Below are 18302 nucleotides of genomic sequence, written 5' to 3'. Positions count from 1 at the left end.
ACAACAAATATATCACTAGCTATCAAAGTATACTTTAAAACTTTCAAAACAATTCAAATATATACAACTGTGATCGCAAACACAGGACTGTAGTTGATTTAGAGTGTGGGGCAAGGTTATGATTGTTAACTAAAACCATAAAAAAAAGTTATCTGAAATAAAATAATTGTTTTAAAAATATAACCCTGTGTGTGTGTGTATATATATATATATATATATATATATATATACACACACACACACACACACACACACGTATATATTTATATGTATATATATATTTTGTGTGTGTGTATATATATATATATATTTTTATTTTAAAATATTTTTATATGATTGTTGGCTCCCTTCCTGATTTCTTATTTTTTGCATGCTTGTCTCACTCTGATGTTTCAGATCATCAAACAAATAGTCAAAGATAACACAAGTAAACACAACATGCAATTTTTAAATGAAGGGTTTTATTATTAGGGAAAACAAAATACAAAACTACATGGCCCTGTGTGAAGAAGTGTTTGCCCCCCTGTTAAAACTGTGGTTTATCACACCTGAGTTCAGTTTCTCTTGCCACACCCAGGTCTGATAACTCTAGCCACACCTGTTCACAATCAAGAAATCTCTTAAACAGGACCTGTCTGACAAAGTGAAGTAGACCAAAAGATCCTCAAAAGCTAGACATCATGCAGAGATCCAAAGAAATTCAGAAACAAATGAGAAAGAAAGTAATTGAGATCTGTCAGTCTGGAAAAGGTTATAAAGCCATTTCTAAAGCTTTGGGACTCCAGCGAACCACAGTGAGAGCCGTTATTCACAAATGACAAAAGCATGGAACAATGGAGAACCTTCCCAGGAGTGACCGGCTGACCAAAATTACCCCAAGAGCACAGCGACGACTCATCCAAGAGGTCACAAAAGACCCCACAACAACATCCAACATCCATGGCAGAGTTCCAAGATGAAAACCGCTGCTGAGCAAAAAGAACATAAAGGCTCGTCTCAGTTCTGCCAGAAAACATCTAGATGATCCCCAAGACTTTTGGGAAAATACTCTGTGGACTGACGAGACAAAAGTTTAACTTTTTGGAAGGTGTGTGTCCCAACGTCTTTTACGGCTGGCGTAAAAGTAACACCACATTTCAGAAAAAGAACATCATACCAACAGTAAAATATGGTAAAGTAAAACAGACTCATTGCAAGTTATCGCAAATGCTTGATTGCAGTTGTTGCTGCTAAGGGTGGCCCAACCAGTTATTAGGTTTGGGGGCATATACTTTTTCACACAGGGCCATGTAGCATGCATATATATATATATATATATATATATATATATAAAAACGAATAAAATAATAAAAACAAAACTACTAAAACTTTAACAAAAATCTAAATTTAAAACAAAAGAATCTAAAAATAAAATTAATATATACCTACTTCCGTAATTACCACATTGTATTGTTTTCGGCTCATATATAACACTGGATGTGGACTTATGAAAGTGTGCGGCCGTGATTGCCTTTTCTGTGGCATTCTACCTCATCTCAAACAGTTGGGGTCATGAAAGAGGACTTTAGTTCAACGAAGTGTGAGAAATCCTCCGAACCGCTGTAAATAATGAAGCGGGCTGCTCTCCTTAAGCAAAATCAGACTTCATAGTATTCCTAATTCCACTACCCCGGCTTTTTTTGGGCCGTATTAAATTTTTAGACTACTGAACGCCCCCTCTTTCTCTCGGCTCTGTGCACAGCTAGTTCATTAGCAGAAATGAATAGCGAAGAAGTGCTCATTTAGATGGTCTGTCTTCCATGGGCTCTCACACTCCTATGTTTCTGTCATACGCTTCTTAGAATCATTGACTCTTATTACACATGTAAATGGCTATCATAAAAATAAAAATTTCATTTAAGATTCTTAATGACTTGAGCAGCAGCCTGGCCTCCCTTAATGATTACCTCTCTCCCTCATTAAGAGTATTTATCTCTCTGCGTCTCTGACTGCGCCTCCCGCACCAATGATGCTTGCAGGAGGAAAGCGGGAGCCGCGTTTACACGGACACGCGACGCTCTGCTATTACTGCAATTACCAATGATGCTCTGCAAACCGGGCTGACGATTACAGACAGAAACTGGTCTTATGTGATAATTAAAGAGAAGCGCTCTGCTGTAGTTGCACTGGAAGTTGAGAGCAGGTTTCAACACAATAGCAAGGACAACACACAGAGAATAGGGGCGTGTCTAATATATGGTGGGCGTGGTTATGAGATGAAGGGGTGTGTTTACGAGAAGATGCATGTGACAAAGAGAGGAGGAGGTGTGTCTAAGATAAGATGTGCATGTCTAAGAAAAAAGAGGGTGTGTCTTAGTGAAGATGGGCATGTCTAAGATAAGAGAGGGTGTGTCTTTGATGAAAGGAAGGAAGTGGGCGGAAAGGAAGTGGGCGGAACTCACCGGTACCATCGACTGATGCACTGAGCAAGTCATTTTCATGCCAGACGTTCTCTATTCCACTGTCCTTCATATCATCTTCATCATCCAAAGTCTTCCTCAGCAGTGTGTGACCCAGGGTCGGAGAGGGCGGGGCCACGGACTCATGATTGACGAGGCTGACTGGACTCCCCGCCCCATTGAGCAAGCCGTCCTCCTCCGACACCAGAAGTCTGTCTTCTTCTTCCGTCTCAGATCCGGTTTCTACAACGTTCTCAAAGTCCAACACTGCCAAAAAAAAATCACATACACACATATGATCAATATTACAGACTATTACACTGAGGAGCTTGTCCATGTATGTGATACATAACTGAGAACTCCATTAGGATTGCTAAGCTATGAAAGAGCGTTAAACTCCTTATCCCGACTTATATTTATTTCCATCTGTGCATTCTTTAGTTTTAGTGAGCGAGAGTATGCCAGCACATGCACGCACACACACACACACACACACACACACATACACACACACACACACACACACACAAAGCACAGTCTATCTTAACATTCCCCTGTGGACAAAAAGATTACACTAGGCATATCTGTTCCTAACATGATCTTTGGCTAATCCACTGGTCTGCACTTGCCTCCCGAACAACTGCACAACAGGTGCAAATTAAAATGAAAACGGTGCATGTGTGTGCGTATGTGACCTGGGCTGAATACCAATTGACAGAGGAAACAAAACCTTTTCAAGAGGTGTGACCACAAGGGTTTAGGCAAGTTCAGACTGAGTAATGCTCTCTGTGAGAGAAAGAACCCAAGAAAAGAGACAGAGAAAGAGGGAGGAAGGATATAAGAATAGAAAAGCCAAAATAATAAGTGAGACATTCAGACTTGATGTGTGGTCCAGATATACCTTTAACACATTTACATTCAACACACCCTTCACACGCTCAGTGACCGGACACAATATTACTGGACGGGCTGCCGGTGCTGGAACACTTCCACAAGTTTGACCACAGAAAGGTGGTTCTGGAGCGAAAATGTGGGCTTCGCATCGGCTCACAAATCAGAAGTTTTCAAAACAACGATTGCTTGATAAAACTAAAATAATATGATTGATTCTACTCCACCCACACTAAAACAAATCACATTGTTCGCTGTGAATTCATTGCTTTCTTTTTATGCACTACCATTTAAAATTTTGGGCTCAGTAAGAAATTAATACATTTATTCATCATCATTCATCAAGTAAAGAGATTTATAATGTTACAAATGATTTCTATTTCAAATTAATGCTGTTTTTTTTTTTTTTTGTTAGTGTTTTTTTCCTGAAAAATAAAATGTATCTAATTTTGAAAAATAAAATGTTTTGCAGTTTAAATGTTTTATATTTTGATGATAATCTGTTTTGTTTCTTGAGCAGCAAATCATCATATTAGAATGATTTCTGAAGATCATGTGACACTGAAGACTGGAGTAATGAAGCTGAAAATTCAGCGGCGCATCACATAAATAAATTACAGTTTACAATATACTCACATAGCAAACAGCTATTTTAAACTTAAATAATATTTCACAATTTTGCTGTTTTTACCATATTTTTTGATCAAATAAATGCAGCCAGCAGAGACAGAATCGTATCATCCCCTAACTTCAGAACAGCATTCTTCATTTAAATAACTTCTGACCATCTCACCAGAGTAATTTGTGATGACACAAAGACATTTGCATGCTATAAGTAGTTCTCAGAATGAATAAGCATGTGTTCATGAACAGGTTACGGAAAACGGTTAAGAGAGACAGAAGGAGAGAAAGACAGAGCAGCAAGAAAGAGAGAGAGACGGCACTTCTACAAAGAAGAAATGACATCTTGAGAAGTTAAAAACAAAATCCATCAACTTTGTACTCGCTGCTGGAAGATATGAAAAGGCCGATAGATAATGATGGGTTGGGTGGAACTTCAGATGGAGTAAAAACTCCGGAGCGAGAGCATTGTTTTGTTGGCTGACAGCCTATCACACGCCGGTATTGTGCTCTTCAACACAATAATTCCAACCTGCTAATGTCACGGCAGCCATTACAGTGATTCCTCACCTCGTCTCTAATCAGTCTTTTGTGTTTCCAGAGCGCAGACACAAAGAAGCGATAATGTTTACTTGCTGGCTAAGTTCTCCTCTGATGACACTCTCTATTCGTCGGCGTCTTCTGCGAGTGTCAAAGGGAACAAAGGCGATTACGGCTGCCATTCTCGCGCCGATGCTACCTGCTCCTCTGCTTTTGATTTCAAACAAATAAAAGGAACATCTCTCACTCCGATGCCACAGATAATTAAAATGACATTCCTAATTGCACCAGTCACCGTTAATGTTGGGCTTAACCTATACGCGCCGCTCGCAGACAGGCCTGTCATTTCTGCGGCTGATAATCGCAGGGCCGTGCGAGACGGTATTGATTCTGATCGCCACTTTCTCAACGCAAACACACACTTAGACGACTACAAACCAGAGGAACTTACTCAAAGATGTTAAAAGTGTGACAAAACCAGCTACAGAACTATTTTCACTTTTAAAAAAGCACATTTAAAAGAGTCTTTCTCTTCTGACAAAACTCAAAGAAATCATCCACAAATCACCCAATTTTGTGGTCAAAGAAATCCTCTGTAAAATGAATTCAGGGTTTTTATAGTTAACTAAAACTAAAACCATAATAAATAAATAAATAAATACATAAATAAATAAATATATATGTATGTATACACACACATACACAGTTTCTAATTTTCACTTAGTCTAACTTAAACTACTAAAATAAATCAAACTAAATAAACTAAAACAGATTAAAAATGTATAAAATATTCTAAAGCTTTAAAATGAAAGTGAAAACAGAAAATATACAACTAATATCTAATTCAAAAATATTAATAAAAACTATAATAGTATATTGATACTAAAATAACAGTGGCATCTGGCATAAAATAATGTAAAGAAATGTATTTTTTGTAAAGAACAAGTGACAAGCCTTTTGATATTCCTCACCTCAACTACCTGCTTTAAAAAAAGGAAACGTGTCATGAAAACTGTGCTCATCAAACCACAAATTCTGTCTGTTTGTCCCTAAAGAAAGAGCTCCATGTTGCTCCAGTCATCATCCACTGTTTAAAATCCACTGGTTTCAAAAAAAAAAAAAAAAAAAAAAGGTATCCTGCTTTCTTTTCCTTTGACGTTACACTCAGTCCAGTAATCCACACGAGATCAGAGATCAGTACCTCTGTGAAATTCCCAAAGTGCTCCAGGGTGGGTTTCTCTCTCGCTGCATCACAAGCTCAACCTGAGGGCCTCGCAGCACGGTCCGGCGCAGACACACGGCCGCTAGATGAGCCCAGAGACGAGCCTGTGGCCCTGACGCTGTGTGTGTGTGTGTGTGTGTGTGTGGAGGTGACAGACTCCCCGCAGGTAAACCTACACACTGCGCTCGAGTCGTCAGAGCTAATGGGAGGAGACCTGAACCGTGCTGAAGATAACCGGCTCTCCGCATGCCGCCTCACACATGCAGATCACCTGAACACCTCCGGCGCGAGTCTTTGAGCTCCAACAATAGAATTAAATGCTCAGATTTTCCTTTCACTTCAGGTTTAAGAGCTTGATTGCAAAAGCCAACAATAATCTGTCTGGGAAAATTCTGATAATAATCTGTCAAGTTTGTTAAAATAAATCAAGTACAGTAGCCTAGTTAACATTAACTCCTAAAGCGTTTATTAAACATAGTTAATGTTAATTAGTTAATGTTAACTAAAAGTGGTATCTGTTAATATTATTTAATGGACCTGAGCTAACATGAACTAATAATGAACAGTTGTATTTTTTATTAACTAATAAAAACTGTAATAAATGTTTTGCTCATTGTTAGCTGATGCATAGTAATGGGACTCCAGTTACCATAGTTATCCAATTTTCTTTACATTTTATCTATTTGCTTTTATGTCCATGAATTGTTTTCATATGAAACTCTTCCAGGCTGATATATGGGGGTTTTGGGGAAGCCGTGCAACGCCTCAAGAAAAAAAGAAAGAGAAAGGGAGTGAAAGACGAAAGGGGGTGGTGTGGTGAAGAGAAAGGGACAGAAGGGCAGCAGCCGAGAGCGAACAAAAGACGAGTGAAAGAGTGAAGCAGCTTTGAGAGGCCAGTGAATGGAGAAACTCAGCGATGTGTAAAACAACTCCTGTGTCTGTGTGCGGATCCAGGACGGCCCGAGTGGGTGTGTTTCAGGAAGGGGGTGGATATGTTCGATAATTTCTGCCGTGAGGCGGCCACAGTAGCCGGATTCTAATTGAATTAAAGTCTCATTTATTTTGTGGCGCCCGAGCAACAGGCTGGAAGGTTTAGCTGTTCAGCCCGGTCCGTCCCGACCCGCTCGCTTCCACCATCTGTGCTGCTCCACGTCGCCCCCATCTCAACCCATGAGCCAATGCAAAAAACATGCACACAAAAGATCTCTCTGCTACCGCAGAACAAATGATGCAAGAAAATCTGTGTGTACAGGGCAACAATACAGAAAACCCACAGCCAACGTGAGCGAGACTCGGCCGAACTGACTTATGAGACATCAGTGCATTTTAAAAATAGCATACACATGATTTATTTTATGCATAGAACACTTTTGCGAATTGGGCCAGATCAAGGAATCAAGTGCTTTTATTGGATGATATAAATGAGGATTTTTTTTTTTTTTTTTGAAATTGCATAAGTTGCAATGCTTTATTTTGTTGCAAAATGTAACTATACTGTCAACCAGCTCTTTATATAAAGTTGCATATATAAGTATGTCCAACTTTATACATATACTATGCTTGCACAGGGTGATATATACTAAATAGCAAATACTATATAGCACATATTCACAAAATGTAACTATATTATCGTCCAGCTCTAATCTGATAAATGCAACAAGGCATGAAGATATTAATATATTATAAACATTATTAACATCATGATTTTCTGTAAAGCTGCTTTGAAACAACGCATGTTGTGAAAACCAATATCTAAATAAATTTGACTTGACTTGAAAATTGTAAAGCATTTTCAAGTCAAGCCTGTATTATGAAGTATTTATCACATCAGAAGTGTTTGTAAATGTATAAATTAAATTCAAATTGTGAAAAGTGCTATATAAATACATTTGATTTTAAAATTATCAATCTTTTTCAAAATAAAGTAATAACAATTCGAAATAAGTAATTTTTTACAGCAACAAACGTTACATTAAATGCATTTAAAAAAAGCATTAAATATATATTTATATACATAAAAATACATTTCTGAAAGTATCTGTTTATCATATTTGTGTTGGGGGCAGTAGATGGAAACGTTGGCAGGGCAAGTCAAAATCTGAACTTCTGGCCCAAAAAATAAAATAAATAAAAAATCCTTCATGTGGAGCCCTGGTGCAAAGGGGAATTGAGAAGAGCGGCGCGAGGACGGGGGCATCTGTGCAGGTGAGCGCGGGGTAACAGGGGTATCTCCGGCTCTCACATCCGTCAAGCAAAGGAAAGGTTAAAATTAGAAAATTTAATTTATTTGATAATTTCCCAGAATAATTAGAGTTAATATGGGTTAATTAATATGCAAATCTCTCAGCAGATGTTCGACAGTGAGTGTTGTGCACAGAGGCAGCCCGTTCACTCTCCCGCATGCGTTTGGCTGTCAGTTAGTGACCGTAATTGCCGTAACTAACCAAATACACACAAAACCTTTAGTGGGATAAAACACTTTCTGCCCCAGTCCCGGCACACGGACAATTGTCTCTTATAAAGACGCACAATTTCTTATTTTCTCTTGTCTGAAAGGGCCTTTTATGCGGCGGTCGTTTCGGTGGTGAATGAGGCGAACGTTCAGCACGCTTCACTTTTCTCTCGCCGCTTTATATTTTCCATAAACGTGTATAAATATAAAAGAGGAACAGAACGACACCTGCTCTCGGGGTTGTTGCTGTCTTCCCACCTAAATATGTTCAGATGGGGCCATTTACGTGCCGCTGCGGTGAATGAACAGGATGAGGGAACGTGGAAATGCTCCTCGACTCTTTTCAACCAGGTTGCTCATCAAATATTGATGCAACTCCAAAAAGTCCTCAGCTGTGATCGGTTTACTGCGTATTTGACTGCAGCTGATCTCTGAGCGCTGTTAAAACATTCATTCAAGTACACACACAGACACAGGAGCCTTTCACTGGTGTTTACCTGAAAAACACACTTCGATACTGACGTGCAACAATCGAGTTATCAGTAGAGCTACATGAACCTGTGGCGGCTCATAATTTAAAGTGGTTAAACTATAGTCAAACGTCCATTTAAAAGTAGTTCATTCAACTATACAGGGCTAACTAACGTGAAGCTATTTTAGTGATGCATATCTATTTCATTATATGAAACAGTTTGGAATTTATTTTTACAATCACAGCAGGGGCAGCGTCACAGCTAAAAAGGAACGTTTTCAGAAATTTGTCTGGCAAAATTATGAACAAATGAGTGTTAATATAACGTTTGATCAGAGTTATCTGGTCTATAATAATGTTCTCAAAATGTTAGCTCATTAAACATTATTTATCCATCATTCATGGAACGGTTCATTTCTGAAACATTTTAGTTGGAACTTTAGCGTATTTTTTGTTTTTTTAATGTTACTACTTGTTTCAGAATGTTCAGAGAACATTTAAACGTAACATTCTCATAATGTTTGATTGTTTTTTAACTTTTGATTGTTCTGCAGAATGCCACCATTGACCAATCACAATCGAGTATCCCAGAGAGCGTGTAATAAGGTGTGTTAATGCCGTTGATCTTCTCTCAGTGGAATACTCGAGGTCTCTTCCAGGGGTAAACACCTCTCTGGCCTCCCCACCCAAACGCTCTTCTACAACAGACAGACACAAAGACACTCAAGCAGTGGACGCCTCCCCCCCCCCCTCTGCCTGTCTGTCTGTCTGTCTCTCACGGGTATGTATTTGTATGCGCTGACAGCTGCAGTATGTTGTGACGGGTGCAGTATGTTGTGTTGTGGAGTTGTGTGGGTGCGGCTGTCACAGAGCAGTGTTATCAGCCAGACAAACTATTTAATAAGGGTGAGGCATTTGATCTACTCTGCATCACACACACACATTTACTTAGCAATTTATATGAGGGCATATGTTGTGTACCTTTATCCAACAAAACATTTCAGTAGACGAAAAACCAGACGATGATCTGTGACCCTAACTAAAGAGGAGTACAGATTCATGACACACTTGAGAACCGATCGCATTCACACTGCAGCTCTTGAGAAAACAAACTACACACAGAGAGGTTCACAGCAGAAACACGGCATGTTTTGCAGATCAAGGGCCGTACGGCCAATTTTAATAAAACAGGAATCTATAAAAATAAATAGCTCACACTAAGTGTATGCAAATTCAAATGTTAGCAATCATGGCAAAATTAATTTTGCCACAGCTTATTAAAACATCATTACATCTATATAGAGTATTTCCCCGATCTGCTTTACACATTTCACCGCGTGCAAGATTAATAGGAGAGCTACAGTAACATATAGCTCTGTCAGAGCAGATTACTGTGTGTTTGGAGTAATAATGGCTAAACACAATCTGAGATGTAATTATACTCTGTAACAGGATCATTTGACTGTGATTTGCTTTGATATAAATAAAGACTGAGAATATGGCAGACAAAGGTAAGGTGTGTTTTCTTTTCTTTGGAGTGATTTGCGCTGATGAATCATTCACAATAAGGGCAAGAACGTCTGTTAGGCAAAGCAAATAGAGTGAGTCTTTACACGAGTCTTTACATGAGTCTCTACCGACAGCGAAAACAACAGAGTAGCACTGTTGTTTGGTACATATATATGTTCCTTCTTATTCTGCAGTGTTAAGCTATCAGACGGACCCTGAGATAAGTACAAGCTGAGAACAGCATTTTGAGTCACTCAAGGTTGCACCGCATTCCTGCCTCGCAGTCCAGTGCAGAATAACCTTTGGAAAGAACTTTTATCTCTGTCCGACAGAGTCCCACCTGAAGATCAGCATGACTTTCTACAAATCAAACACGTTGAAATAAAACTGTTGTGTTTACACACCAAGTCATTTCTAAAGAACTTCTTCACACTTTGGTTCCCCACAGGAAAACAGTCACAAATGAGATCTCAAGCATTTCGTCAAGACAGCAGTGAGAACAAATGAAGAGCAAATGGAGATTAGTCTCCTGAGAAAACATCTCATCTGTCTCAAACTGTGCTCAGATTTGCCAAAATACCAAAGTCTGCAATCAAGATCTCGCTATAAACTCTCATTAAATTCTCCTATGATCAAATGATCTGAACTGCAGTCCTTATTCAATTGGGTAACCAAATTTATATTGAAACATATCTCACGAGCAAAGAAAGAGCAACAGAGCCTTTTTGTTTTCTTTGGGTCCGTCAGAAGTGAAGAAAAGGAAAGGCCATTTATCAACCTGATGCTGTAAAATACGGAGACCATTCTGTCCGTATGAATGGAAAATTAATAAAATAATAAAGCGTGCAGGGCGGGGGGGTGAAAACAGCCTCTTGGACGTCTTCCAGGCATCAACGAGGGGGTCACGGGGGGTCGCATTCATTATGGGGCTGAATTTTCCCAATGTGTTTCGGTCACAATAAGAGGGTGAAATCCGTGCAAGGGCAGGTTTTGGGAAAAGCATCTGTGCTCAGGTCGATTACTGTCATAAAACTCTGCCAGCGCCCAGCTGGGGGTCAGATGGAGAGAGGGAATGGGGGGCAGAGGTCCTCAGATGGTATAAAGATCAGAGCAGGACTATCCAGGTGAGAGGTAGAACCCCCCGGCCAGCCCAATCTGAGCTGCTCATTCAGATGCTAATGAGAGGGTAGAACACATCTGTTCCCCCCCTACCGCTCGGGGTCTTTGTCACCTGAAAAGCTCCCCACCAGGTATCAAACAAGCTGCAGGAAACAGCCCCTTTTCATCCTGTTACCTCCATTCTCCAATCAGCAAATGAGGCCCTGGTGACAACAGGGGCCCCCAAGACCCCGACGGGGCCACTGATGCCCCACACGCACCTGACACAGTTACACATCCCAATTAACCCTTGCTCGCTGACGATCACCAGCAGCAAGCTGTTTAACTCAACTGGTCGGTTTACACACGTTCACCAACATGATATTCCCTCATCGATTAGCTCTGGAAACGAGTTTGACTTAGTAAACGTCCCTTCGCATTACTAATGCATGGCATAAACACACGGAAAGACATTCGAGTTCTTTCACCTGCCTTTTCACTGCCATCCTGGGAAACACACCGACGCGTTTAATTAGAGCTGGATTCTGCGATCGCCCCACGCTCTGTCACACAAGACCCGCGCGCAGCTCAACCCAAATAACGACCTGAGACAGACAGCCCTGCGGCACGCTGACAGACCCCCCGCCAAGCTTTCTTATGCTAAATGCGCCCCTCTTAAGCCTAATCTTCAGCTGGGCTGCTTAAACACAACAGCACACTGCACCTTTATTGCAGAACGGAGGCCGTTAACATGACAAAGGTGCTCATATTCATATGCTGAATGTTGAGACAATGACCTACACAGCATAATAGACCATATCTGCATTTATAACTGAAAAATAAATAAATTTAAAAAAAATATATAAAACTGAAGTCAAATCAAGTAATGCTGAAATCAAATGATGTGAACGTTTCGTTTTTAAATAGTCATGCTATGGTAACAAAAATACTAAAATTTCCATACTGGTATAGCAAAACTCACTGGCATACATCACCAGCATACAAAACCCAGCATGAATGCTACATTGTTTTATTACAGTACCATATATACTTTAAAGACGGCATGAAACTAATATTTACCGTTATAGATCTTACTGTGATTCATCAATAAGATTAATTAATCAGTACATATGTTTTTTTTTTTTTTTTTGACCTTGTAATGTTAAATCAAAATGTCATAACCAGACCTACACAGACTTCTCTCTGGTGACACATGCAGGACTTCCCCATTAATTTACTCCATTTAAACTCCACCCCTGCAAACTCATGTTCATCTGGCTCCACTTTTGATTGCAATGCAACATCTCAATATTCAGCCAACATCTGATGCAACCAAGTCACTTGTTTTGTCACTGCATTTGTTTCTTTGTCAGTAATTTACTATATGTAAAATACAGTTTTATATAATATAGTTTATATGTAAAATATACATATATTTTTGAAAGGGTAAGGAAAAGGTAGTTTTTTTTGTAAAATATGTATATTTTTTTGAATGGTTTTCCTTACATAATTGAGCATTCCCTGTTTTCTTTAGGTATACAGAGGGGCCGCAGAGAGTTGCACAGCACAGTTCAGTGGGTAAATGGAAGTTTTGATGTCCTGTCCACCTCTCTGGCTCAGTTCTCCGAGCATTTCCCTCTGAGCTGTTCTCTTTTGATCACAGGCATGAAAGCTGTTTTTTTTTTTTTTTTTTTTGCGAGAGTGCAGGTACCTGGGGTACGGCTAGGTGCTAATTAGCTCAGCAGGATAATTGATGTGTAGATTACACCGTGAACAAATGCCTCGACTTTTTTTGTTCTTTTTACTTTTCCTCCCCCCTTACCTCTGCCCTAATGAACAGTACCTGGCTCGTTAAAACCACGCTAACACGCAGCGGAAAGTGCGGGGAAGGCTTTCCCCAGGTGGAAATACCTTTCAGAGGGAGCGTGCACAAATGCGCTCTCACATGCACGCTCCTGACCTGCAGAAATGCCTCCGCTGAGCACAGGGATTTATGCAGGCAGCTCAAAGAATTTAAAAAGGAAACAATTTCTAAATGAAAGGCCATGCCATTAGAGTACCAATGGAGTTCTATTGTTACGCCCCTGTAATGCCATTTCCTTCATCTTTTGTCTCAGAGAGGCTATTATTAGCGGCCTCTCACAGCTGCGTATCCGTTCAAAAGGGTTTGAATTTGGTCATTAACAAGTGAATATCAGCAAACACATTTGTGGAGCCCCTGCCATTGCTAATAAACTAATAATGAGTACAACCCTAATTGGGAAACGCAATGAAGAAATGGAGGCAAGGTGCCTGAGGTAAGGCAAGACAGCGGAAGAATAGACAGGTCATTATGAGGACGGATGTGGAGAGAAAAAGGTGAACAGTTGAATTGTCGCCTCCTCGCAGTTCCCACGGACAGCTATAATCCGTCTCTCGCTAGTTTACACGTTAAACACGTTATTGTGATTATGGACTCCCGCTTTCTCAGTGCTTCTGCACCCACAGAAGCGCACACACCAGGGCCTTGTCTATGCCTGCGAGCCATCCGTGTGTTCTCCCAGACAGTTGACGGGTCTCTGGGTCAGAGGTTTCCCTCTCCTTGGCCGTTCGATGCACTTCCTGTCTGAACTGAATTCCCTGCAGCTGCTCTCAGATCTTTATTCAGACCGGAAGTCTTTGTTAAGCGCTGCCTTCATTATTTGCCCTTTATAAACTCACAGAAATGTGCAGAATTTCCACTTGGGTCTGTTAAGCCTGACAGTGCACATGTGGGGAATTAACCAACATTGAACTGTGCCTACTGATGGTTTCATTTACTTCCTTTAATAATTCTTGTTCACGGAGAATGGAGATATGTTTGTGCTGAAGACAATTCTAAAAAAGTGACATACATTTGTAAGGTTTTTACTATTATTATTATTATTATTATTATTTTAATCTAAAGTGACTTGCATTAAAAAGTAGCCTACACATTTTCAAGCTATTGAAGCTGGACTGAAAAACGACCAAAAAGGTCGCAACATTTTAGTGAATTCCCCCCACAGAGTTTTTAGATGGAAGTCCAGCTAAAATGCAAACTGCTAAGTTTTTGCTTTCTCCAAACTAAGCCAACAGGGATCTAATCCTCCAACAAACTCCATGAACACACTCCTCCTGCTTTAAGAAAGTGCAAGGAACCATTTTTTTTTTCTCTAGATATTTCTGTGCTTAGACCGCACCATAATCATCTTATACACTCTTTTCTTTGTTTGGGGATTTTCACGTTTCTCCTTCCAGAGAGATAAGCAACACAATAATGAAAGCTTTAATTACCCCACCCCTCTGCCCGCTGAAGGACGCGAGACTGTGTCATCATTGGGGGGGAGCAGGTTGTGCCGGAGCTAAGAAAAACTGTATTTGGATCTCTAGCCGAAAAAAAAAAAATGGTATTCAGGCAAACTGGCATTTTCCGTCACCAACCTGATCATTCTCCCTCAATCCCTCACCCTGGAGGTCTTTTGTTTTCCCCTCCTGCTTCCTGTCACCATCTCGGCACAGAATCAAATGACAGCAGGGTTTACTTTTCTGTCTCAAAGAAAGATAGAGAGAGAGAGAGAGAGGAAGACGGGAGTGATTTGGTTCAGGCCGGGGGTTTTACTGGGTCACAGGAAACCTGGACTATGCAGATGTTTAACAAAAGCCTTTCATCTTCTCCTGCTTTCCTGAGACTTCCAAGTGCCGGAGACTTTTAAGCAAAGAGCTGATAATGAAACCTCTTCTTTTTCAGCAGTAGATATGAGGCCTTTTCATCCAAACTATACACTCCTGCTATCACCATTCACAAACACAAAACAGGTAATTAGACCTAAGGAAACACATAATGGTGTTTCCTACATGATAATTCAGGAGTGAAGTTGCTCCACTTTCAAATCTGCAGCAAAATTATATATCGGTATCAATCCTTGAAAGAAAGCATTTATATAAGGAATATATATTATAGTTAATGGTATAAATTGGTAAATCTATCTATCTATCTATCTATCTATCTATCTATCTATCTATCTATCTATCTATCTATCTTTTTTATTAAATAAAGAGAGCATATAACCTGAAAGAGAAAGTGTACACCATTCGTTGGACTTGTTATTTTCAGATGGACAGTATTCTGTCAGTATCACAGCCATCTCACCAGCTCATCTTTATTAAAGAGCATCTACTGACACCCATAATAACCCAGAGCTCCATCAATCGGCTAAAGGACGAAGAGGGACATCCACCTGGGGACCTGGATAAAAGCAGGATAAAGCCGTGAGGTGAGAGGACACACAGAAAGGGCCGTCGCTACTGAAAGCTTTTATTTGTGATGGGCTTGTTTCTTTTTTGGTTTATGTGTGTGTGTGTGTGTGTGTGTGTGTGTGTGTGTGTGTGTCTGAGCCTGTTTGTTACCGCGGCTCTTATCTGTGCTGGTGTATGTGTAAGGTGTGAGAGGATGAAAGCCGTGTGGGTGACAGGAACTCAGCTGCGGCACGGCAGAAAGAAACTAATCAGCCTTTTACAGCTTGAACCGAGGCGGTTAGGTAGCCTCGTGCTAACCGCACACGCGCTAGCTCTGTCACCACTACAAATTGGCTTCTTACAGAACTCAAGGTGCCAACAGACCATTAGATGCACAAAAGCAAGAGTTGTCCTAGTGTCTCATGTAAAAAAAAAACAAAAAAAAAACAGCACCTCCCTGCCGAGCAAAACACACACTGTCTGCTCCTGATCAGGGATGTTTGGAGCTACCTCTATTCTGCCGGAGCTAAGATGTTTTTTCACAAGATAAAATGTTCAAAAATGCCTCTCTCCTTTCAGTAAAGTCAATAGAATCAACAACATCTATTTACACATCTTTACAAGACCTGGATATTAGAGTAAATAAGAACGTGGCTCCTTTTAGCACTACACAAGCGTGGCTTTATTCTCTAATGGCTTGAAAATAAATCAGACATGTGCGCACACGCACCTGCACACGCGGTAAACAGGTTGACAGAGAGGAAGCTGTCACCAATTAACGACAGTGCTAATCTGGTTGTGTCGAGAGGATTATACTCTGTCCTGGTGGGACGGGGGAGAAATTTCATTTCCTGTGCAGCGTTCGCAGACTCTACCTGAGTCAGCGGAGCTGCGCACGTCAAATCCGTGCTGAGATAACAGTTAATCATCTCTCGCCCTGAGAAACTGTTTCCCTCCACTGGGCCGAGCACCCGGCGCTTCATTCCTTATGAAAACACACGTGAAAATGTGACCTAACCTCTCACCAATGCCAACACAGGAAACACACACAAGACGCCACCTCCCAGAATTCCTTGAGATGTTCCACTCTGTTATTTCATCTGCCATTTTAACTACTTTACAAGGTTCATGTTGCTTTCGTGTTCTCCTGTGGAGTTCCCACATACGAGTTCAAAGTCGAAAAAGTATTTTGCCCTTAATAAACTGGGAGTGCTGGGCATCCAGCTAGCCATTTTAAAACCAAAACCAAAATTATTAATACTACTTATAAATGTAGTGTACAAGCTAAATTTTACAATACATTTTCACAATAACAATTTAAAGCCAAAAGTCAAAACACTTTTTGATTTCCAAAACAAAATATGCAATAGGAAAAAAATAAATAAATAAAATGTAGGCAGAGGCTTAGGAGGAGCTGATGACTGAATAGGAAAGTTGTTTCAGACATGGAGCGGATTACGAAAACAAACTATATAGAATAATGTTGAATAATACATCCTAATTATTGTATGAGATTAGATTTAGCTATCACACTAGCTGGGCTTCGTACATTTTAGTATGTTGGGGATTTTTAAGTGTCAAGTCAAGTCAAGTCACCTTTATTTATTTAGCGCTTTTAAAAATACAGATTGGGTCAAAACAACTTTACAGTATTAAATGCGAAAATAGAGTGTCAATAATGCAAAATGACAATAGTAAACACTCAATTTTCAGTTAAAATGCATGCAATCCATGCATGCATTTTGGGCTTATATTATCAACAAAAAATGCATTAAAATGCAATTTTATGGCACTGTATAGTATGCATAGTGTGTCATTGCCACCATACCAATATATCTGAAACACAAGGATCTATCTGAAATATCACAACTGTCTACGACTGGCGTGATCAAATCAGATTTTGATTAATGATTATAAAGACAAACATTTGGACTACTCTGAACTACCACTATCAGCAAAAAAAAAAAAAAAAAAAAAAAAAAAAAAAAAAAAGGGGGTTTTAAAAACTAATACATTTAATAATTTACTTCATGAGAATCCAGACACATGTTAAGAGTGTGAGTTACAGTAATAGTGGTTAACCTGAGTGAAACTAAAAACACAAAGAGAAAGAGAGAGAGAGGAAGGGCTGCTGGGCTTATTGTATTAGGCATTGAGCTGTAGGTGAGAGATAAGAGAGAGACAGATTCAGTGTGAGTGAGGGCAGAGAGGTTCGAGGTACGAGCGTCTTATCATGCTGTTTTGTTCCTGGTAAAATCAGGTGGAGTCATGCATTCAGCCGCCATGAACGAGCATCTGAACACGACACTTCACAACCACCACGGTGTGTGTTTGCACGCTTAAAAGCTCTGTGCGGTTTATCTGTTTCAAATCGCATGCAAATAAATACTCTCAGCTTCAAAGTGTTTTACAGATTCACTACAGTGAATTCTGAAAGCACTTCCTCACATTAGATCTTCACTGTCGGTTTTTGTCTTCATTTCATTATTTTGCGCTGCAAACATACACGTTTCTGAAGCTGGAGAGAAAGTGTCCATATGTCTGAAATTTAAGCAGCCTACACTGACACAAATTCCCAGAGAGAGGAGTGATTTCCTCAGGTTTAACTAAATAATTTATGCTCACCTCACTTTAGCATGATGAAGCAATTTTAGCTTGTACAGCTACACACACACACACAGACTAAAGAGGGTGAAAGATAGAGAACGAGAGCAAGACTTCCTGAATATCTGAATAATTCAAACTTCTAGACGAGATGAACAGAGAAATGTTACTTTTCCTCATGAAGGAAATTCTCAGACTGTTAAAACAGGAGTGACCCTG

The 18302-nt window shown here is 39.9% G+C and overlaps 1 protein-coding gene across 1 annotated transcript in view; it reads right to left on the bottom strand.

Annotated features, from left to right (window-relative positions):
* LOC109091023 (zinc finger E-box-binding homeobox 2-like) overlaps positions 1–18302 on the bottom strand; it is a 68045-nt gene that overhangs the window by 17134 nt on the left and 32609 nt on the right. Inside the window, 1 exon segment of the mRNA XM_042757588.1 lies at positions 2442–2705. Within this exon segment, the coding sequence (XP_042613522.1) occupies positions 2442–2705 (264 nt within the window).

This window comes from Cyprinus carpio, chromosome A6 (assembly GCF_018340385.1).
Source record: "Cyprinus carpio isolate SPL01 chromosome A6, ASM1834038v1, whole genome shotgun sequence".
Taxonomy (NCBI): domain Eukaryota; kingdom Metazoa; phylum Chordata; class Actinopteri; order Cypriniformes; family Cyprinidae; genus Cyprinus; species Cyprinus carpio.
Note: the sequence above shows the minus strand (reverse complement) of the source record. Positions and strands in the feature narration are given on the sequence as shown.